The following is a 23,476-nucleotide window of genomic DNA, read 5'->3' on the forward strand; positions in this document are numbered from 1 at the left end:
AATTATCAGCATAATCGACCATATCAATCACAAAAAAACCAAATCATATGATTATCTCTATAGATGCAGAAAAGCTTTGGACAAAATACAGCAGCTATTTCTATTTATCACTAGACAGTACAGGGATAAATGGACCTTTCCTTAAAATAAGTAGTATCTATCTAAAACCATCAGCAAGCTTTATCTGTAATTGTGATAATCTAGAATCCTTCCCAATAAGATTGGGATGAAGCAAGGATGCCCATTATCACTATTATTATTCAATATTGTACTAGAAATGTTAGCTACAGTAATGAGAAGAAACAGAAATTGAAGGAATTAAAATAGGCAATGAGGAAATAAAACTATCACTCTTTGCAGATAATATGATGGTATACTTAAGAGAATCCTAGAGAATCAACTAAAAAACTAGTTGAAATAGTTTCCAAATTTAGCCACGTTGCAGGATATAAAATAAACCCTAACAAATCATCAGCATTTCTATATATTACCAACAAAGTCCAGAAGCAAGAGATGGAAAGAGAAATTCCATTTAAAATAGTTGTAAACAATATAAAATATTTGGGAGTCTCCCTGCCAAGACAAACCTAGGAACTATGGACACAATTACAAAATACTTTTCACACAAATAAACCAGATCTACACAATTGGAAAAATATTAATTGATCATGGGTAGATTGAGACAATAAAATAAAAATGATAATTCTACCTAAATTAATTTGCTAAATTGTCATACCTATCAAATTACCAAAAATTATTTTATTGAGCTAGAAAAACTAATAAGAAAATTCATCTGGAAGAACAAAAGATCAAGAATATCAGGGGAATTAATTAGAATAGAAAAGAACCTTAGATGTCTTCTAGTCCAATCTCCTCATTTTACAGAGGAAACTGAGACCTAAAAACGTTAAATTTTTACTGAAGTTCACACAGGTAGTGATTGGCAGGTCTAACATTTAAATACAGTTCAAATCCAACCTTTCTTGCCCCTTCCATTGTACCACATAGTTTTGTGTTCCTGATTTACAATAATTTTTATTATATATAAATGCTCTCTCCCTTGTTACCATCACTTAATGTCCTCTCATTCCTATTCACCCTTGCCATATACTTCCCAAAACTCCAACTCTGGTCTCCTTGAATCCTATGGAAACCCCTTTCTGTTTTTAACAATCTTCCCTTTATCTTAGCATTTTTACTTACTCTTTCTCATCTTCTGCCGCTGGCTTCTTCTAAAGACACCATATTTCTGACTATCCTCTTAAGTATAGGATAGACCATCTCTGTCACCTGCACACTAGATTCAGAGGACATAGAGGCCTACTCCTTGCTCTTTGCCTCCATTCCCAGACTCTCTCTTGCTCTGCTACAATCACTCAAGTTTTGTGTTCCGTCTAATTATGCCTTATTCAGATCCTGGTGACACTTAACTACTAGCCCCGAGGCCATTTACCCCTCTTTCTTTAGTATTTCATTATGTGGTTCACAATATTTTTTACTTCAGTTTCCTGGGGGACTTTAAAATACATAGATATAGATACATATACATACATATATATATATATATATATATATATATAGAGAGAGAGAGAGAGAGAGAGAGAGAGAGAGAGATATCTATATCTATGTGTATATATATAGATCCATATCTATGTGTAAATATGTATATATTTATACATGTATATGTATATTTCATATATGTGTGAGGCATATTAATATATGGATAGATAATGTCCTCTCAAAAACACCAATCTTATATAGTTCATTAACCTTCCCCAATACCCATGACTTTCAACTTCACTCCATCTTAGCAATACAGAGAGAGGAATAGCTGCCATACTCTTGATCTTACAATCATCCCTAAGTGGTCTACTTCCTTGATCAAGCACTCTAAAGTTTTTATATGTGACCCTAACCTTTTCACCTTCTGTATCCACCTTGTGCCTCAGTGCTAAATCCCACCCTGGCCTCCAGTCCCTTCATTTCTTAGACCAGCGTCATCCCTGATCTGCTTTCACTTGCCTCTCTTCCTAACATCAACACTATAATCAGTTGAATGATAGGCTTTCCTCTATGGTAGAACCTCTTTCTCCCCATCCTATCACCCTCATCGTCTTCCTTATCCACTCCCACTTGCATATTGCTGAACAGAATTCCAAGAAGTCACGTAACTGTTCTGGTAGAGTCTTTAGCATATTTGTTTTTAAATAATATCAACTGCAATGAAGACCCAATTGATTTTTCCCTATCACAACACCCATAATTGCTATTCCAAACTTACATTTCTCTCCTTAAGCCTCCCTTTTACATCTCAAAATTCCTTGACATCATATGCTACTTTCTCTTGATGAAAATAACAACTCATCTTCTCACCAAGGACAGCTCTTCAATCTATGCCCTTGATCCATCCCCCAACTGTGTCCTCAGGCAGCTTGACCCCACAATCATCCCCATATTTTTCTCTAATTTTCAGTATCTGCCTATCTATTGGCTTCTTCTCTGCTGCTTAAAAACTTTCCTACATGTTCTACATTAAAAAAACCACACCCACGTGGACCTATCTAAACATATCATCCTATACATGTCCTCCCTCTCACATCTGAATACCTAGAAAAAGTAGTTTTGAGTAATTTTCTTCACTTCCTGTCCTGGCAGTCAGCATGTTACTGGGGAAAAACTGCTTGTTTGAAATAATGCTAGGTCTACTGCTTACTGCTTGTGTTACCTTGAGCATATCACCTAAGATCTGTTTTCCTCAGTTTTCTCATCTGTAAAATGAGAGGGTTGCTTCCTTTAAAAGTAAGCTCAGTGCTGCTTCTGGCAGAAGGCTTATAGTGATCCCTCCAGTTTCTAGCTGCCTGGCCTCTCCAGGATATCACTCTGTGTTGGCTTTGTATATCTGTATTTACCTATCTGTGGCAGTGCCCTAACAGTAAGCATGTTAAGCAAAGAGGCAGTTTTGTTTTTGTCTTTGTGTCACTCCAACCAAGCCCATCCCCAGACACATAGTAGACTCTTAATAAGTGCTAATTAACCAATTAATCTCTGTGTCTAAATATCCAGCAAAGAGACAAAAGCAGTTGATGATGACAGAGTCTGAATATTATGAGCTATACCACAAATCTGGCTTTCCCTCTAATGTTTAGATCTTTCCTCACTTGGGTTGGGACATCATGTTAGTCTACAACTACAGAGGACAGGGAAAGGACCTACTACATACCAGGCAAATTGCTAAGTACTTTACAGATATGATCTCATTTGCTTCTTACCACAACCTAATAAAGGAGGTGCTAATATGATCCCCATTAATAGTTAAGGAAACTGAGGCAGAGAGAGGTTAAGTGACTTGATTTGCCTAGGGTCATTAGGAAGTAAGTGTCTGAGATGACATTTGAACTCAGGTCTTCCTGACTCTGGCCCAGGACCCACTTTATGACCATTTCCCTTCCTCCTTCTGAACAACCTACATGAGAGATACCAATATGGAGCATAAACATAGAATGTTAGAAGGGAATTTTTGAATGAGGAATTTGGATGCTCAAAATCTGTTTCTGTTTCTGTTTTTTTTTTTCTTCCAAAGCCCTTCATGGACATAAATTAGTGTTGGCTGAAGTAGGGGACTATAAAGACTGAAAGTGAGTTTGAGAATGAGGCTAAATTGCTACGGTAATTAAAGCCCAAGTTTGGGGATACTTTTGGCTGCTCACTGGCTCAGGCTTCGTGTTTATAGAGTAAAATCACTGTGTAGCCCTAGGGATGACCTTGTTTTCCTTGGAAGCCTCGTTGCTATTGTGACTTAAAAGGCAGTGGAGTAGACATCCATGTCATACAAAAAGGAGGAGGAAGGGGAACGTGGTGCCAAAGATGACTGCATATAAAAAACTTTAGTCATAAAAGGATGGTTGTCCATGACATACTGGTTATTGTAATGAATGAATGCCAATGCATGGTAAGAAAAAAAAAATCTGTGAGGGAGAATCAGAATCTCTAATAGTGTCAAGACTGACATCTGACATGTGGTAGAATATATAGGATAACCTTAATGTTTAGATTTAGAGCTTGTAATTAATCTAGTCCAACAAGTTCCTCCTCCCCCAGTACACACAAATGAGGTAAATGAAACACAGAGAGGTTAAATGATTAGTTTAAGTTTATACTGACCACTCCAGAGTTCCTTTCACACACTGTAGGTGACACAGTACACTCTGAGAGGTACAAATAGCAAGTACATGATAGGGTAGGGATGGAGAGGTAATTAAATATTTATGTAGCACCTACTATGTGCCAAGCGCTGTGCTAAGCACTTTTTGCAAGTATCTTATTTGATCAGCATTATCTTTGAGGTAGATACTATTATTATACCCACTTTACAGTTGAGGAAACTGAGGCAAACAGAGGTTAAATGACTTGCCCATAGTGATGCAGTAAATGTCTGAAGACAGATTTGAACTCAGGTCTTCCAGGCTGCAGCACCAGTGTTATATCCTCATTAGTTAAGAAGAAAGTCCACAACAGTTGAAACTGAGAGTTAAGAAAAGGTTATGAATAGTGGGGAAAATAGGAAAAGGAATTGGCATGATGGTAGGGCCAATCTACTGGAGGATATAGGAAGAGATAGATCAAGAGTATATATAAAGAGATTATCCTTGGCAGGCAGAGGCAGGGGAGAACTCATCACCAAAGACTGAAGGAAGTAATGGAGCATGACATTAGAAGGATGTGAAATAAGGAGGAGGGGAAAAGAGTAAGGTCTTGATGGATGGCCTCAGTTTTTTCAGTGAATGTGAGTTGAGGTCTTCAGCTGAGCAGATCAGGTCAAGGATTGGGGTGAGATGCCTCAATTTGGGAGGAAGAGTAGGTTTGTCTTCTTGCAGTGAGGGCCCAGCATAGTTTCATGATTTTCTCTACTTCCATTCAGCAGCACATGAGGAGGAACAAAGTAGTTGGATGGTGAGAATAATCCATGGCTAAGGCTAGACAAAGGAATGGAAAGTAAAGGATAATGAAGAGGAGAAATGCTTCATCCAGGCACCTTCCTATGATTTACTTCTTCCTAAGCCTATACTTTGCTCTCCCCTATGACCTCCAATCCCTCTAAGATCCATTGCAGGCCATTACCCTGCTCTGGCTATATTCAATTCCCTTTCCAATCTTGACCAAAAGGTGAAGTAATTCAACTCTGTTATTTTCTACTTTCCAATTCTTTATTCTTTTGTCCCAACACAAATTACATGTTGCCTCACTCTCTCTAATGTTCAAAATCTCTTTCTATGTACCTATTCCTTCCTTGTTTCTTACAAACATGGCCATCCTTAAAAACCAAGTCCCTACTCAACCCTTCTATGCCTGCCAGTTTCCATCCTGTGTCTCTCCTCCCCTTTTCAACTAAACCTCCTTTAAAAGTGTTTAGAATTCTATCACATTCTCTCCTGACTTTATAATTTGACTGTAACTTATATCCAAATTACCAAAGATATATCAATTTCCTAGCACTATGGCCTTTTCCTCAATCCTCACCATTCTTATCCCCTCTCTGGCATTTTGTACAACTGAGCATCTTTTCTTCTTGAAAACTCTCCTTTCCTCATTTTTTGTGACTACTCTGTCTGTTGGTTCTCTTTCTCATTGCCAGACTACCCCTTCTCACTCTCCTTTGCTGGAGAGTGGATGTCTCCCAAGGCTCTGTCCTAGACCTTATCTTCTCACTGGATATTATTTCCTTTGGTGATCTCATTGGCTTCCACAGATTCACTTATCATCTATGCACATGATGCTCAAATCCATATATCTATCTGTAGTCTCTCTCCTAAGCTCCAGACCCATATCACCACTAGGCTATTGGGCATTTGAACTACATGCCTTGAAACTTCCAAAATTAAAAATGTTCAGAACGGAACTTACTCCATATTCCCAAATCTGTCCTCTTGAACTACCATATTATTGTTGAAGACAAACCATCCTTCTGCTTACCCATATTCACATCCTCATTGTTATCCTCTACTCCTCCCTTACTCACCAAACATATCCAATTAGTTGCTAACCCTTGTAATTTCTTTTTGAGACTCTCAAACGCTTCTCTCATCTTTCTTTCCTCTCTCACATGGACTCCCCCCTAGTTCCAATTCCTCATCACTTCTAGCTCAAACTATTGCAATATCCTTCTAATTGGCTTCCCTGAATCATCTCTCTCCACTCAGCCCACCCTCCACAGAGTGAGCTTCCTAAAATTTAGATCTTATGACACCATCCCACTACTTAGTTAAATTCCAATGGTTCCATATTACCTCTAGGATCAAATATAAAGTCTTTTGTTTAGCATTTAAAATTGATCACAACTTGGTCCTTTCCTATCTTTCCAGTCTTTTAACACATTACTTCCCTCATCACATTCTATAGTAAAGTTATACTGGCCTCCGTACTGTTCCACACACAGCCTACTCCATCTCCTGGGTCTGAACCTTCGCACTAGCTTTCCACCAATATTGAAATTCTCTCTCCTCTAACTTCTGACTCTTAGAACCCTGGCTTCCTTTAAGACAGCTCCAGGACTACCTCCTCCAGTTGGTCTTTCCTAATTCTTCCAGCTGCTAGTGTCTTTCTCTCTAAGGCTACCTTCCAGTTACTTTACATTTATCTTACTTACACCAATTTAGACATGTAATCTTTTTTGAATTCAGGGACCATTTTTGATTTATTTTTGTATCCCCATCATTTAGCACAGTATCTGGAACTTAGTAAGCACTTAACAATTGATTGCTTGATTTAGGAAGTCACATGACCATTTGTAAGCAATTTAATAAAGTAGTTGGTATGGAACCAAGATTCTAAGGGGTTAAAAGGTAAGTTTACCACAAAGTGTAAGCAACTCTATGTTTTGATAAGTTTGGTTGAAAATGGGAGAAAGTAATGGGATACATGGGGGAAGGAGGATCAAGAGAAGTTTTCTTTGGAAAGAAGAGACCAAAGTGTATGCTCTAGGAGGAGTGTATGAGTAGAGAGGGAGAACTGATAACTGATGAAGCAAGATCCCAAGGTTTGAGGTCAGGAGCAGAGAAAAATAAATCACCTTTGCAAGAGAAGAGAAACTCCTCTTTTTCTGAGACAGGAGAGTTAAATAAAATGTAAAAAGACAGAGAAATGGTGAAAAATTTAATTTAATTCATTCCTCTAGAAAATATTTGAGTACCTTGAGTGTACAAGACGCTATCCAATTAACTCACCAGCTAATTATTCAGTTCACATTTTGTTGCTTTTTTGTAAAAAACAGTCTTTTCAAGTCTTTGCAGTATTCATAGAGAATGGGGTCCTCAAATTTTTTTTTTAAAACCTCAGTCTTTTATTTCACTAGCAGCCTCAAGATCAGCAGGGGCTTAGTGATTACAAGGAAATATCTGAAGAAAATAGAAATGTTGCTGCTGTGAAATTTGTTCCTGTCCCTGCCAGGAATTATGTAAAACAACAGGATAAAACATCCACAGAATGGGGCATGGCAGGGGCAACTGCCTTGGAAATGTGCCAACTATGGCTTCAAAGTCTACTGGCAGATTTTAATCTGCTAGTCTAATTTCATCCTTTCTTCAGTTGTATCTCACTCTTCATGACCCAATTTGACATTTTGTTGGCAAAGGTACTGGAGTGGCTTGCCATTTCTTTCTCCAGTTCATTTTACAGATGAGAAACTGAGGCAAACAGGGTTAAATGACTTGCCCAGGGTCACACAGCTAGTAAGTTTCTGAGGCCAGATTTGAACTAAAGATGAGTCTTCCTACTCCATACCCCCCCACCCTCCTTAAAGCTACCTGCCTCTCACCACCTAGCTGCCTTCTCATCTAGGACCTAAAATTAAAATTGTCTCTTGGCCTTCAGTTTGTTTGAGAGTTGTGTTCGAAACTGTCTTGGAAAAAACAGACCAGATATGCTTTTTTTGTTGCTGTGGACAGGGCAGGGCCTTTGGTTTTATCTATGTAAACAACTCCATCTATAATCTATAATTTTTAAGAGTTACCTGGGGTACTAAGAGGTCAAATGCTTTCTCCATGTCTCCTAGTATGAATAGAAAAATCAGGTCTTGATTTTGGACATTTAGGGTTCCTGGACAGACTCTCTATCTATTATACCATGTAACTACGATCTTATTGAAATTCCTCATTAAAAAAAATTCTGTAGTAAATTTAGACATACATGTGTACGTAGAGTCAGACATGACTGAAATGACTAAAAACACATGCATGCTTATACATATACCCACAAACATTCAAAACACACATCAAACCTCTACCAAACCAGAAGAGGAAATACACCAACAGAAGTTTTAAAAGATATTTTTTACTAAGCAAAGGAGGAGTATTAAAGCTGGGATATGAGGAGGGGAACCTAGGTGGACTATGCATTTCTTACGAGCAATAGAAACTCAGATTGAATCCATTTATCTTTTTGGAAATAAACATAAAAACCAACCTCTTATGACAGTGTTTCATCTGAGCTAACAAAAGTCTAACTTACATCTCTTTAGGAATGGACAGATGAGGTTTTCAGTTTGGCAACAAACCTGCTGGCACAAAACATGTCTAGGGACGCATTTCTGGAAAAAGCGTAAGTAGCTCAAATATTTATTGGTAAGGGTGTTACTTCTCTTTCTGAGTCAGTTTCCTTTCCCCTTTGTTAGCCTTTTGTTTATGTGATTGCTAACTTTTTCATACTTATAAACACAGATTTTCCTCTTGGGTTGTGTTCCACTATATGATCATGGAAAATTGCCAAGAAACACAACTCCTCTCAGGAAACTGTCTTTTAGAGCTATTGCTGAACAACATGCTTACATGCCAATGTGTTAATTCTATTGCACATAGTAGTGAAGAACTTCCAAGTCCTGGAATCAGCTCCTAGGATTAAAAACAAGAAATGCTTTATCTTACTCTCCTTCTGAATTTGCAAGGGTTATGACTATTATTAGAAAGGATGTGTGGAATAGTGAGTAGAAGACTGGCCTCAAAGTCAGGATGACCTGGGTTCAAGCTTCCTATACTGGCTGTATGGACAAGATCTTAACTTCTAAATGTTGTGCCAATGAAATCATAGATTCTCCCACCCCCATGTGGAAAGAAAGACACAGGCATTTGTTAAATATCTACTATGTGCCAGGCACTGTGCCTGTGATACTTTACAAGTATCTCATTTGATCCTTTCAACAACCATGGAAAATAGGTACTATTATTATTATTATCTATTATCTACTATTATTATCACCCCCGCTTTACAATTGAGGAAACTGAGGCAAATAGAGGTTAAATAGTATATCCAAGGCCTCATAGTTAGTACACTTCTGAGGCTGTATTTGAACTCAGGTCGAGAAAATGAACAGTATATGCTACTTATTTTTCTGGCATTTTAAAGTTCTGGTTGTGAGCCTCAGTGAAGCCACTGCTGTTCCTAGATCAATGAGTCAGTGCACTGATTCTAGTCTTTGCAACAATGAAAACAGAAGTTCACAAGGAAGGTGCTGTAGGAAGAAATAGACAGTAGCAGGAATGGTCATTTTAATTAAATAAAAGAAGGAGGAAGAAAAAAGATTAAGAAATTACTATGTATTCATAACCACTTTGTCAATATCTACTTGGCCAAGGCAGATGAAGACTGGTGGCATTTACTTTTGGGTTGTGGCCATGTCGGAATTTGGACAGTCCATTAATTCATAATCATGGGCTTGTATATTGGGCTATATATCGTGCACTTCCTCCTCCTCTTCTGTTTTTCCAAACCTACCAATCCTTCAAGGCCCACCTCCAGAAAATCTCCTTTAAACCTTTCCCTGCTTCTCCACCCCCACACTGATTACTTCCTTCTCTGAATTCCTCTTGTAACTTATGAGTACTGCACCGTTTATCACACATATTCTTTAATTGTTTTAATATGGGCTAGTCCTGTCTTTCCAACTAGACTGTAAGCTTAAGGTCAGCGTGTCATTATTCATATCTAAAAAATATCTCTAACTCTTCTAAGTGCTCTGAGACAGTAGAAGGTACAAGGGTGAAAAGGCAGTAGTATGAATGATTGAAATTTGTTTTATGAATGAAGATTCATTGGTCTAAGAAATACCACATACTCTCAAGGGAGGTAAAAAGATTGGCCATTGTTACTTGAACCAGTTTCACTTGCCTTTAGTCTGAAAAGGCTCATATTTAATGTTAAAAAGATCAGACATACAGCAAACTCAGATACATACAGGAAAACCTGAAGTTGGGACATCCAGTCCCATATCCTTGCGTTCCTATGTCCAGTCCTGCTTCTTGGGCCCCGTCCACCTGTGGTCAGTATTAAATTACTTTGTGATGGAGACCTGAAGGCCTATAAATCAACTTGAGTTTCATTAATTAATAACCCCCTGGGCTCTCTTGAGTTTCCAATGTATACATATAATTATAAATCAGACCTACTCAAGCAGGCATTGGTTTTGACAGCAGAAGTTTTTCCACTATTTTAAATCTTATAATAATTAAAGGGATCCAGCTCTTTAGAACCAGGCCATGTAATTTTCAAATAATTCCTTTCATCATAACAAATGAGGACATTTCCTATCCAGGGTATCCAAAACTTATTGTATTTAGATCAAAGAATGAATGTATTATACACTTATGTAATGTGCACATATATGCACACATACATACACGCATATTTTGCATGGTTTGCAGATGCCAGAGAACTTTTTGATTTGGTGCTACAGGTGTGATCAATTGATTGTAATTCAGTGCCTCATGACCCTGAAGAGCTTGCTAAGGACCAAAGTAGAGGCTACTAAATTGATATCACATCTTCCTCTAGTAGAGGAAGTACTTGTAACTAAGAAAGAGGACCAGCTTAGTGGATGGATCAATTATCTCATTAGCATAGGTAGTCCTTTGGGTAATGAAAAGCATAACTTCATTGCCTTCTTGTAGTGCATAATTCTTTTACATTTCTTTCCCCCCTCCCCTACCCCAGCCTCCCTGATGGTCCAGATTCCATACAGAGGGCCCAGAAGCAGCAGATTCTATGGGAAACCCTCCCCACAACCTTTTTACCAATGTTCCCTTCACCTCACCCCTTCCTAGTTAGACTTTGACCCTCCCCCATCCCATGCCCTATAGGAAAGAACTCAAAGCCTCAATTTACTCCAGCCCTCGAGTCTATTTCCTTCTTCCCCAAAGTGCTGGTCCAGGCCCCTCTGGCCCACCCCTATCTTCTGCCAGGTCAGGTCACTCACACAATTTATAGGCAAGGAGTCACCAACAATAACCTTTCCAGTAAGATGAAGGACCACTGGACCTTGCCATCTGCCCTAACTTTGTGCCCAGTCATTACTACCTTACTTGCCAATATATCCTAACAACTCCCAGGCCTTGTCACTCACCCTTCAGCTAAGTGACACCTTTTAACTAAATGAACTCTTCCATTTTCCTGCATTTGAGTCCTGAAATTCATACATACCTGCATGCATACATATATACATACATACAAATATATATACATATATGTGTGTGTTGTGTTTATGCATACATGTGCATATGTGCATATATGTGTGTATATATGTGGGCATATGTATATGTGTGTTGTGTGTTTATGTGTATATGCATGTGTGTGCATATGTGTATATATGTGTATATGTATATATGTGTATTTGTATATATGTATATACAAATACATATATGTACATATGTGTGTATGTATATGTGTATGTGTGTACATATATGTGTGTGTGTGTGTGTGTGTGTATGAATACTTCTTGACAGCAGGGACTATCCAGATGTTCTCCTTATTTCCCTTAGCATATAGTACAGTGGTATGTAAATTACAACAGACAGAGTAAAATGATCAAATTTAATGATTTAGACAATAACATTGATAGATTTGGATATCCTAAAAAAAGCCAATCCAGTTTCATCAGGCCCATGTCAATTATTCTGAATCAGTCTAAGGTCAGTAGAAGCACCACACCCATGTAGATCTTTGTCACAAAATATCCAAATTATTGCTTGTTCCAAGTAATTCATCTATCATTATTAGGGCCTAATAAATTGTTATTTATTCATGAATCATACATGAAGCATTTTTTGGTTCTTTTAGTGTTTTCTGTGTACTTGGTGTGCTGATCTCTTATCACACTACATGAGCAATTTATGCCCTTTTCCTATGTTCTTAATGATGCCTTTTATGCCACTTCTTATGCATGTCATTATTAACAACATGCTTCTGGTAATTTAGGATCATAGAATTAAGTGGATTTGAAGGGATCTCTCAGATCATATAGTTTAAACCACTCATTTTACAAATGAGGAAACTGAGATTCATGGAGGTCATCACTTATCCATGGTCACACAGCTACCATTTAGCAGAGTCAGTACTTGAACTCAGGTCCATGAACTTTGAAACCAGAATTCTTTTCACTAATACAAACTATGATGTTTCCACTTTCCTTTGGAACAACTTCAATTTTTATTCATCTGAGGCCGTTGTATTCCATATACTGGTACTGTATATTGGTATTAGTATTTGGTATAAACCAAAGATTGGTTTGTGGAATTGAGGGAATAGCCAATAGCCCACTGCCATAAGTGTGACACCATTTCCCAAATATCATCCAACCCAATATTCTCTTCCCATTTTCTTCTTAAATCTCAGGCATTATAAATTTAGAGCTCAAAGGAGCTTTAGAGATCATCTAAACCAGCCCCATCATTTTCCATATGGTAATACTGAGACCTAGGCAGGGGAGTGACTTGATTAAGGTCACACCAATTGGTAAGCAGTAGAGTTGAGATTCAGACTCAGAACATCTTACTTCTGATGGAGCACTCTTCCACTGCACTATATATACACCTTAAACTATTATTGGTCTTTCTTAGGTTATTATTGATATACAGTGCTCATCCAAGATAGATATAGTTTTAAGTATAGATAGAAAAAGAGGTAACGTAGATATTGAGATATAGATAGACATATGGATATACATAACCATACATCTCTCTAAAACTATTTCTGCGCTCATGGACTATGTTAATTGGCTACCCTCATCCAACTGTATATCATAATCTTGGCGATATGTATTTTTCCCTTCAAAAATCCCTACCCACATACACATTGTTTTGTGGAGATGACCTGGAATTTACAAAAAGTTACTAATCAAAGCATAAGCTCTGAGGAAGGAAGAAAAAAAGAATTATTGAAGTTTATTTACTTGTACGCCCAAAGGCAATAAGAAACATTATTTCATGGGATACTTAGGCATCTCATTTTGCATGGTTCATGATGAACATACACAAAAAGACCAACCTTAAGATAAATTACAGCTTATGTTCCAGCATTTTTTTCGGAGTCAGTCAAATATAGGAAGAAATAGGGAGAATCTTTTGAAAAACATTGCTCTGGTTTGAGAAAAGAAGATCAAAATCTCGTACACTGCATATAAACCCCACAGCTACGTACCATGAATATTTTCTTCAGAAGAGTCAGAAGGCACTGAAAATGGTGAGCATCAAACATCACAAAAGATGAAATGAGATATATCTTGATAGGAAATGAATGGCTAATGTTATGGAAATCAAAGCAGAATCAAATGTCTGTGGTCAGACCACTGATCAATGAGAGCACAGGTCAAATTCAACATCATCTACATGCTTCAATTGATTATAAGAGTTTAAATGTGATCTATTCAAATGAATCAACATTGCTGAAAACAGAAAATAGAGAAAAGGTGAAGATGTTGAACTTATATTGGCACCATTTTCTCTTTAACTTACATGAGGCAGTTAATGTAAGAGGCCACAAATCTTAGAACTGGGATTTGTGAATACAGCACCTCCACCTCTGGACACTTGACAAACACCCCCTCAGGTTGAGGTTTATGATATGATCTCTCTTGAGCCCTCATGCTAGGTGCTTTTACCGGCATCAATTAACCAAATGACATCTCCCTAATATCAATTAATATCAGTTAACTTTAAAAAAAGAATTTACTGAGAAGGTAGAATGAGAACAGAAGTTGTATAACATAAGCCATTCCAAGTTGGGACTTCACTTGCCCTCATATATGCTTAGTCTCAGGGATGAATAAGCTCAAACTTAATACACAAGGTAGTAAAGGACAAGTGGAATTATGTGTTACCTTATGATTCCTGACACTAAGAATCCTTTTCTCCCTTCACAGAGTCCCTACTTTGGGGCATAACCTCACAATAGATGATGAGTTATTCCCTTGTTCAACTACGCTAACTCCTTCTAGGATGTGTTTTCTTGGTTACTAGGTCAATCCACTACTGAGCTGAGTCAAGAAGGTATCTCAGCAGCTGTGGGGAGGGTGTGGGATGGGCGCCTCCTTATTCAACTAAGCTCCTGCTGCTATTGCTACCATGGTCTCTGCTATTCTGGTTACTGAGGTGATAATTAATGGCCTTAATGACCTTTTGCCACTCATGAAATCATAACCTGAGCTGTTTCATCTCAGAATCCTCATACAGATCATAAAATATCATAAAAGAAGAAACACAACAGAAACAGAGTTGCCATGTCCCTAAGGCCACAGGGTAGCTAGGTGGGAGATAAGACATTCTTTTCCTTCCTCATCCAGTGGTTCACAATATTTATCATTTCAGAACTTCGAGGGAAGAGACAGATTTTCAGCTCAAACCTTTGTATGTGCTCTCAGTTCCAGCTCAGCAGCCAATTCAAAGATTTTTTTATTACTACACTATGTGTCAACAAGAAAAAGTCAAAGGATACCTGCAGATACTCAGAAGAGGAGGAAAAAAGCCTTATGTATATGAGAAACAGGCTCAGCAAGTCTCCAAGTATTAGACTGGAACCAGGCTGGGCATATTACACAAGCTATATATAACCTACTGGGAAGGTTAGATTTGACCATTCTATAAGGATTGGTCTTTCACCTGCCTATCACACCACCAAACACTTGAATTATTTGCATTAGTGAAACATGGAGCCAAGGGCAACACCAGTTTTGAATGCAAATTGTTTTCTTATCCTGTGTTACCAATCACATTTATAGAATATGAGGGAGGAAAATGGCTGGAAATTATAAGCAATGTCACCTCATAAAATTAGCAATAAGCAGTGAAAGCAAAAACAAGTCCTCTGGAAGGTTGGCATTTGGCATTCATACCCAAATGAATATTATTGCAAGGACATTTCATGAATGAAACTGGCAAAAGGACAAGTAAATATAAAATGGAGCAAATTTGTTAATATTTCTATTTCAATGTGTTTTTGTCATCACTGAGATTGTTATATTTGGATTTAAACATCTTAGCACCTGATTTGCTATATAAAGAAATAGAAATTTCAGTTAGGAAGATAAAGTTTGGGAAAACAGCTGGACTAGCATAACTATACTTTGAGGAAATCAAAGATGAATGTGATACAATCTTGAAATCAATGAAGAAATATTTTACAAACTATATTAGGGAGCAGGAGATACAAAAATATGGATAAAAATGAATGACAGACAGATACCAGTCCTGCAAAAAGATGACTGAGAGCACTTCAATTACTACTAACCCCATATACCTACTATGTTTTTATCTTTTATCTACACACAACTCAAACGTACCCACCATGAAAATATTAAAAATAAAAAGGCAGGATTTTGCAAATGATTTTCTCTAGCAGAACACATCTTTATAGTCTTATAATTAACTGACAGGTACAGAGAATGCAAGATCATGACCTCAATTTTTGTTGATTACACCCCCCCCCAAAAAAAAAGAAAGAAAGAAAAATGTTTGATGCAGTAGAGAAAAATTCAACCTTAAAACTCACCTAACAAGGATTTTCTCATGTATATAATAAAATCATAAAGTATTCCTTAGTAAATGCAACCATAAGGATAATTTTATTCAGTGACTCTATGATTATTATCCTTACCAAGTAACAAATAACAATTGCTAGCATTTATATGGTGCATTAAAGTTTGTGGCTTGTCTATCTTACATCCCACTAAGATTGTAATTATGGAGACGAGATATAGAAAGATTGTTATTAGTTTTTAATCTTTTTTGTTTCATGGACCTCTTTGAATATCTAGTACAGCCTATTGACTCCTCAGAAAAAAAAAATGTTTTCAAATACATAGAAGAATGGAAAAAGAATACTGTTGAAGTGGAAGAAATGAAAAAGAATACTATTGAAGTATATCTATCATCTATCTATCTATTTATCTATTTATCTATCTATCTATGGTTCATGGATCTCAGGCTGAAAACCCTTGTTACAGATAGATGGTTAGTTAGGTCTTCCAAAGGCCCAGTTTAAATGTGATATTGTCTTGATAGCATCAAGTCCTAGTGTGATGCAAGATATCCTCAATAGGATCCATGGTTATTCATAGGTCTAACAGTCAAGCAAAACTGAATGGATGAGATACGCCTATTATCTCCAGGGGTGACTGAATCCAAGTTTTGCAGAACAAATCCTTTTATTAATGGAATTTGTTCCGTGTAATTTAGATTCAGTCAAAAGTCTGTAATCAAGGGACCTAGAATGCCACATGTGGCTTTGAGGTTCCCTACCCCGATCTAGGCTGTAATTTGCAGTTCGATAGCCAATCCAATGGGTTAGATAGCCTGTATTCAGATCTGAGACAAGAACAATGGATGTAGAATTAAATGGAAGAATTGATTACATTTGGGAAATTACACTGCTTTTAATGATTTCAAATTGCTTCCTGGAACAAAGACATATCTGCTTAATCCATATATTCTTCTGGTGAAGCTGTATTGGGAATATTGAAGAATTCATCCCTTTTAAATTGTAGCCATTTTAAATTCTATTAAGCCAACCACATGGAGCATGTTCTAAATTCTAGTCTAACTTTCTTTTGGTTTCCTTGCTTCTCAATCAATACAATTATTATTCAGGGTCAAAACTGACAAACGATGAACTGCAGCAACTTGAAAACTCTCCTGAGGGATTTAGTTTTTTTCAGTATTTAAGAAATTTTATTAAAACAGCAATTTTATAATCTAAATAATTTTCCTTGCTCAGCTATTGATTTAGTTATCTGAAATAGTGATGATATTCTTCCAAAGGAGGCTAAAGAACAGTAGGATATATAAATGTATTTGCTTAGTGAAGTTTCATTTTTATTTTCTTGTAAATACTGTGAATAAAAAAGAATCTTGTTTTCCTCTTTCCCGAACAGCTATACCAAACTCAAGCTACAGGTCACTCCTGAGGGACGAATTCCTCTCAAAAAGTAAGTTCCATGACTAGGTACTGCTGCTATTGCTATTTGTTAAAAACAAACAAACAAAATCCCCTTTTAATTGGCTCGAGTTGACATCATATTGACATCACCTCATTTTATAGATGAAGAAACTGAGGAAGAAGGAAATTCTGTGATTTGATCCGTGTCACCTAGCCCACTAATGAAAGAGATCAGATTAGAAATCATTGTTAGAGAATTGTTTTTTTTTTCTGTTATAGACATTTTAAAATGACATTGTCCTTTTCAGGAGCTTCAAGAGCCACACACACACACACACACACACACACACACACACACACCCCCTTTCAGAATACCAGCCTAGGTTCATAACCTGCTGAGTAAAAATAAATGAGTAAATGAGGGTATAGTGTTACACTGTAGTAGGTACCACAGTATAGTACAAGGATTCTTAATCCAGGGCCCCTGAAAAAATATATATAGCTACACATAGATATAAACATATTTAAATACAACTGAGCATTCTCTGTATATAGGTACATAGTTTATGTGTATTATTTATATATGTTTATTTATATATAATGTATCATAATTGATTGATGCTGTTTTCAGTATAACTGGTTTTCTTGTAAGACTATATATTATACTTCATACATTTAACAACAATATTCTGCAAAAGTATGCATAGACTATACCAGATTGCCAAAATAATCCATAGCACTCTCAAAAAAGTTAAGAATCCATCGTGTAGTAGAAAGACCCCTATCTTTAACCTGCCCTCCTCTTTGGACCATAGTCTTGCTTCCTTCTTCTTCTTCCTCGGTAGTTTCTCAAAACCTATAGGTGAGAGCAGTTTTCTGTGTATAATTAAAGTTTTCCTGCATTACTCCTTAACTTCATTGGACTACTGTTCCCAGATTTAAGAAGTTTCAGAATCTTTTCACATCAGATGAGGTTTTTTTGGTGGGGGGTACAATTCCATGGTTTCAAATTCTCACCTTTGATCTCCATTCGTTTAAATCAATTTCTCAATCAAAGAGGCTGCTAGGCAGTACACTAGAGTCAGGAAGACCTGAATTCAGTTGCCCCTTCAGACACTTACTACCCTATGGAATCCTTGGCAAGTCACTTAACCTCCGCTGTCTGCCTCAGTTTCCTCATCTCTAAAATAGATGCCAGTACCTGCTTCGCAGGGTTGTTGTGAGGATCGAATGAGACAATATTTGTAAGCACTTTGAAAACTTTAAAGTGTCATTTATCATCATCATCATCACCATCCTTTCATAGTGTGGATTATGTTCCAGAGATGCAATGTCTGTTTTAGACACTGGACAGAATAACTGAATCAAACACAATCCTTTTCATTCAGTGCAGAGGTCAAAGATGTGGACACAGTCTTTTATTTTAATTTTTATTTAAGATAGGGATAGAGAGAAGGACTGTGGACCTGTTATTTCATTATAGAAGGGAGTTCCCAGGAAAGAACTCTCTCTTCCCATACAGGCCAGTGCCCTCCCTGTAACTTGGTCTTAGAGAGCTATATAGGTCAACTAGAAAGTTAACTTCTCTAACTGAGAAGTTAAATGACCTGTCTAGAACCTTGTAGCTTGTATGTATCAGTTAGGCCCTGAAGCTGTGGTGCCATTCTGCTTCTATTATAAATTGGTGGGTTTTTTAATGTATCAAATAGTATTTGAGTTACTAAAATATTTTCACCTTGAATTTCCATTGAATTAAAGATAAGACAATATAATATACTTTTTATCCAATTCTTTCCTTTTTTTTCATTTCACAGCATCTATCGCTTGTTTTCAGCAGATAGAAAACGAGTTGAAACTGCTTTAGAAGCTTGTAGTCTTCCATCTTCAAGGGTAAGCATATGGTCAACCTAAGAATAGCATATCTAACATGTCTTTAAACAACCTAAACTGAAATATTCCTTGTAACTTTCCACCAAAATATATTTGTAACTCGGCAATTTTAAGGTGTTTGCTTATTTTTAACATGAGAGACAACAATTACATTATTAGTTATGTGTCTGCAATTTGTGACACTATTGTATTTACTCAAATGCTTTTTTTCTTGATTTCTTCTCAAGATATGTAGATATATAGATATGATATTTATAAAATTCCTTAAAGGTGAAATTTTCTAGCTTTATTCTCCATATATGTATGTATAAACATAGTATTTGTAACATTCCTTTGGGCAGATAGATGGCACAGTAGATATCAGGAAGACTCATTTCATGAGTTCAAATTTGGCCTCAGACACTTACTAGCTTTGTAACCCTAGGCAAGTGTCTTTCCCTGTTGGCCTCGGATCCTCATCTGTAAAATGAGCTGGAGAAGGAAATAGCAAACCACTCTGGTACCTTTGCCAAGAAAACCCCAAATGGTGTCATAAAGAGTCAGACATGACTGAAATGACAACATTCAAACATTCATGCACACATTCCTTTAAAATTGAATTTGATAGCATGTTTTCCAAATGGAAACAAATATGCTTCATTTTCCATTTTTATATGTTTCTACTGTAAATCCTATATAACAATAGAATTTTGAATATGTTTACATATCAGGCTAACTACCATTTCAGAAATAGAGAAAAGATATTCTCTTCCTTAACCTGCTTTCCTCTTCCATTGAAGATTTGTGACCAAAAAGAGAAACAAACTGACACAATAATTTTCAACTCTGACTTTTGGGGACTAATGATAATTTGCCTTGGATATTGGAATAAAATAATAACTACCAAACATAAGACATTTCAGAGTAACTTTACCTGGCTACCATGATTTAAAACATTTCTTTTACTCAGTAGTAACAAGGAGGACTTTAATACTATTGCTCATAGTAACTACTACATGTTCTAATTAATTTGTCTATGGAATAGGTCTGAGAGTTGCCCAAATCTTGATTGTCATGGTGTGGGAAATAAACCAGGAAATGTTTGAACTGAAAGAGATCCTACCCAAACCCCTCATTTTTAATTCAATAAACATTTATTAAATACCTGTTATGTACCAGACCTTATGCTAGGTGTAAAGACAAAAACAAAAAAAGTGCAGCTCTTAAGACTTACATTTTCCTAGGAGTAGTGGTGAAGCAATATGTACACAGATAAATATTCAGTAACTACAAAGTAATTTCAGTGCAAGGGCCCTGATAACAAAGTGGGACAGGAGAAAGGCCACTGACTTTTCTTACTCTGACATGTGTGAGGTTAAATAAGTCGTTTAACATTTCCAAGCCTCAGTTCCTTTGTCTGTAAAATTGAGAGGTTTAGATAGATGACCTCTGAGGTCTCTTCCAAATTTAGAGCTATGATTCTGTGATCCCAATGGGGAAATCAAGAAAGGCTTCTTGGAGGAGGTAAAACTTGATCTGAGCCTTGAAGGAGTTTAGGGATTTTACAAGCCAGAGGCACAGAGGCAAGAAATGGAATTTCCTGTATAAGGAATATCAGGGAGGCCCACTTGACTGGAACATAGAGTGTACATGAGGGGAAGTAATGTGAAATAAGTCTGGAGAGATAGATTGAATGTACTGTATGGTACACAGGAAGGAACCTGGATTTGGAGTCAGAGAACATTCTTTTAAATCCTGGCTTTTCCACCAGCGGAGCAGCTAGGTGGAGTAGTGGACAGAGCTCTGGACCTGGAGTCAGGAAGACCTGAGTTCAAATTTGGCCACAGACACTAGCTCTGTGACCCTGGGCAAGTCACTTAACCCTGTTTGCTTCAGTTTCCTCATCTACCAAATGAGCTGGAGAAGGAAATGGCAAACTACTCCAATATCATTGTCAAGAAAACCCCAAAAGAAGTCATGAAGAACCAGACAGGACTGAAACAGCTGAACAACAACAACAAAATCTTCCACCAGTGCAAGCAAAAATAAGGCATCTTTCCTCTCTGACTTCCATGCTCCTTACCTGTAAAGTAAGGGGGCTGCACTTAATAATTTCTAAGGCTCTTTCTAGCTCTTTGTCTATGCTCCTAAACCCAGGCCTCCTGTAGCCATGCTTTCTACTACATTATACAATTTCACCTTGTAAAACTTACTTCTGAAACAGCAATCTCTCCCTATTTTTTATGATATCTATTTTTTCATAACAGTCTCCTGATGTCTTCAGGATCAAGGTCTCAACAGGTAGATTAAGAATGTAATAATTATTCCAAACATATTGCTAATGCTTTATGTTCTTCAAAGCATTCCATATGCTTTCTCATTAAAGCCCTTTGCATTCACAGGACAGATAAAACATGCCCATTTGACAGTTAAGGAAACTGAGTCTCACAGAAATTAATTGGATGTTAAAAATGCATGCAGCTACTGGCAGAATTGTTCCTAGAACTCTGGCCTCAGCCCTAAACTAAGTGTCTTTTGACTCAACTGTAATATCTCACATTTTAGTGACATCTGTTCTCCAAAGAGTGCTGCCAAACAGTATGCAGGTTCTCTTTCATAGTTTGTACTGATCAAAGGCTGAGTTACACTCCTATTCTTAAAGTCTAGACTTAGGATTTTTTATTCTACTTAATGATAATTCCATCCTTTCTTACCATCCTTATACACTGAAATGAGTATTTCTCTTCTTATGACTGCAACCAGAAAGGGAAATAGAAGTATGTGTATTTCCAAAACTTCTTGAGTACTTGCAGAATGTCATTCTAGCCCAGACTATTCAAAACTTGAGATAAGTCCAATTCTCCATCCTCATTCACTACTTATGCTCACATTCTCCCTCTTTTCTTTTTCTTGGTAGTAATTTTATTTGACTTTTAAAGCTATCAAGTTCTTTGACTCTCTTGACCTCTCACTTTGCTTTTTTCTGTGTCAAGAGTTGGCAAATATCAGGCATCAGTATGATACAATTAGGTATCTGTTTCCATAAGATCAAAAATAAAACCTATTGAGTAAGAAAGGTATCACAGTCATTTAACTCTGTTACAAAGGCTGAGATTTCAATATTTTCATAGAACACATCTTTTCTGAGGAGAGTTTTCAAGGTTACATTTTACTCTATCAAATCAAATACTTTCTTAAAATCAATAACGAATAAAGGGGAATGTTTTATTGTCTATACCTCTAAATCAATTGCAATTATAAAGATATGATCTAGTATTATAAAAACAATATTAAAAAAACCTGCCTGGAGGCGGAGCCAAGATGGCGGCTGGTAAGCAGGGACTAGTGTGAGCTCCCTACCGAGTCCCTCCAAAAACCTATAAAAATGGCTCTAAACCAATTCTAGAATGGCAGAACCCACAGAACAGCAGAGGGAAGCAGGGCTCCAGCCCAGGACAGCCTGGATGGTCTCTGGGTGAGGTCTATCCCACATGGAGCTGGGAGCTGGGAACTGAGTGGAGCAGAGCCCAGCCTGAGCAGCGTGGATCAACCAGACCAGGAGCCGGGCGGAGCGGGCCCTGGTGCCCTGTGTCGGTGAGCTGCGTCAGTTGCCGGTCTTCTCAACCCGCAAAAACCAAAGACTGCGGAGAAGGTTAGTGGGAAAAGCTGCAGGAGTGGAAGGAGTTCTCAGTTCGGCTTCCAGCCCTGGGGGCAGTGGAGGTGGGGCAGCTACTGTTGCTCCTGCTTCTGGCCCCAGGCCCACCTGGTGGGAGGAATTAAGTGGCAGATCAGAGCAGGAGTGCACGGCCTGCTGAAGATCTAAGCCCTGCCCGGGCTGGGGGTTCTTGCGGAAGGAGTAGTGCTGGTGTGACAGAGCTGGCACCTCCCCCCGAAACGTGGAATATAGAACTCGTTAGTCTACAAGCAGTCATACCCCACTGAAAAACTCAAGGGTCAAGTTAGTTGGTTGGGAATATGGCCAGGCAGTGAAAACGCACCGAGATTCAGTCTCAGACTTTGCATTCTTTCTTTGCTGACAAAGAAGACCAAAATATACAGCCTAAAAAAGTCAACAAAGTGCAAGAGCCTACACCAAAAGCCTCCAAGAAAAACATGAACTGGTCCCAGGCCATGGAAGAGCTCAAAAAGGATTTGGAAAAGCAAGTTAGAGAAGTAGAGGAAAAATTGGGAAGAGAAATGAGAAAGATGTGAGAAAACCATGAAAAACAAGTCAATGACTTGCTAAAGGAGACCCAAAAAATACTGAAAAATACACTGAAGAAAACAACACCTTAAAAAATAGATTAACTCAAATGGCAAAAGAGCTCCAAAAAGCCAATGGGGAGAAGAATGCCTTGAAAGGCAGAATTAGCCAAGTGGAAAAGGAGGTCCAAAAGTCCACTGAAGAAAATACTAC

The 23,476-nt window shown here is 37.5% G+C and overlaps 1 protein-coding gene across 1 annotated transcript in view; it reads left to right on the top strand.

The window, feature by feature from the left end:
- PLCB1 (phospholipase C beta 1) overlaps window positions 1-23,476 on the top strand; it is a 908,098-nt gene that overhangs the window by 571,323 nt on the left and 313,299 nt on the right. Inside the window, exons 5-7 of the mRNA XM_036749135.1 lie at window positions 8,513-8,592; window positions 17,186-17,239; window positions 19,005-19,080. Coding sequence (XP_036605030.1) covers window positions 8,513-8,592; window positions 17,186-17,239; window positions 19,005-19,080 — 210 coding nt within the window. The remainder of the gene's footprint in view (window positions 1-8,512; window positions 8,593-17,185; window positions 17,240-19,004; window positions 19,081-23,476) is intronic.

Source organism: Trichosurus vulpecula, chromosome 3 (assembly GCF_011100635.1).
Source record: "Trichosurus vulpecula isolate mTriVul1 chromosome 3, mTriVul1.pri, whole genome shotgun sequence".
In the NCBI taxonomy this organism is placed as follows: Eukaryota; Metazoa; Chordata; class Mammalia; order Diprotodontia; family Phalangeridae; genus Trichosurus; species Trichosurus vulpecula.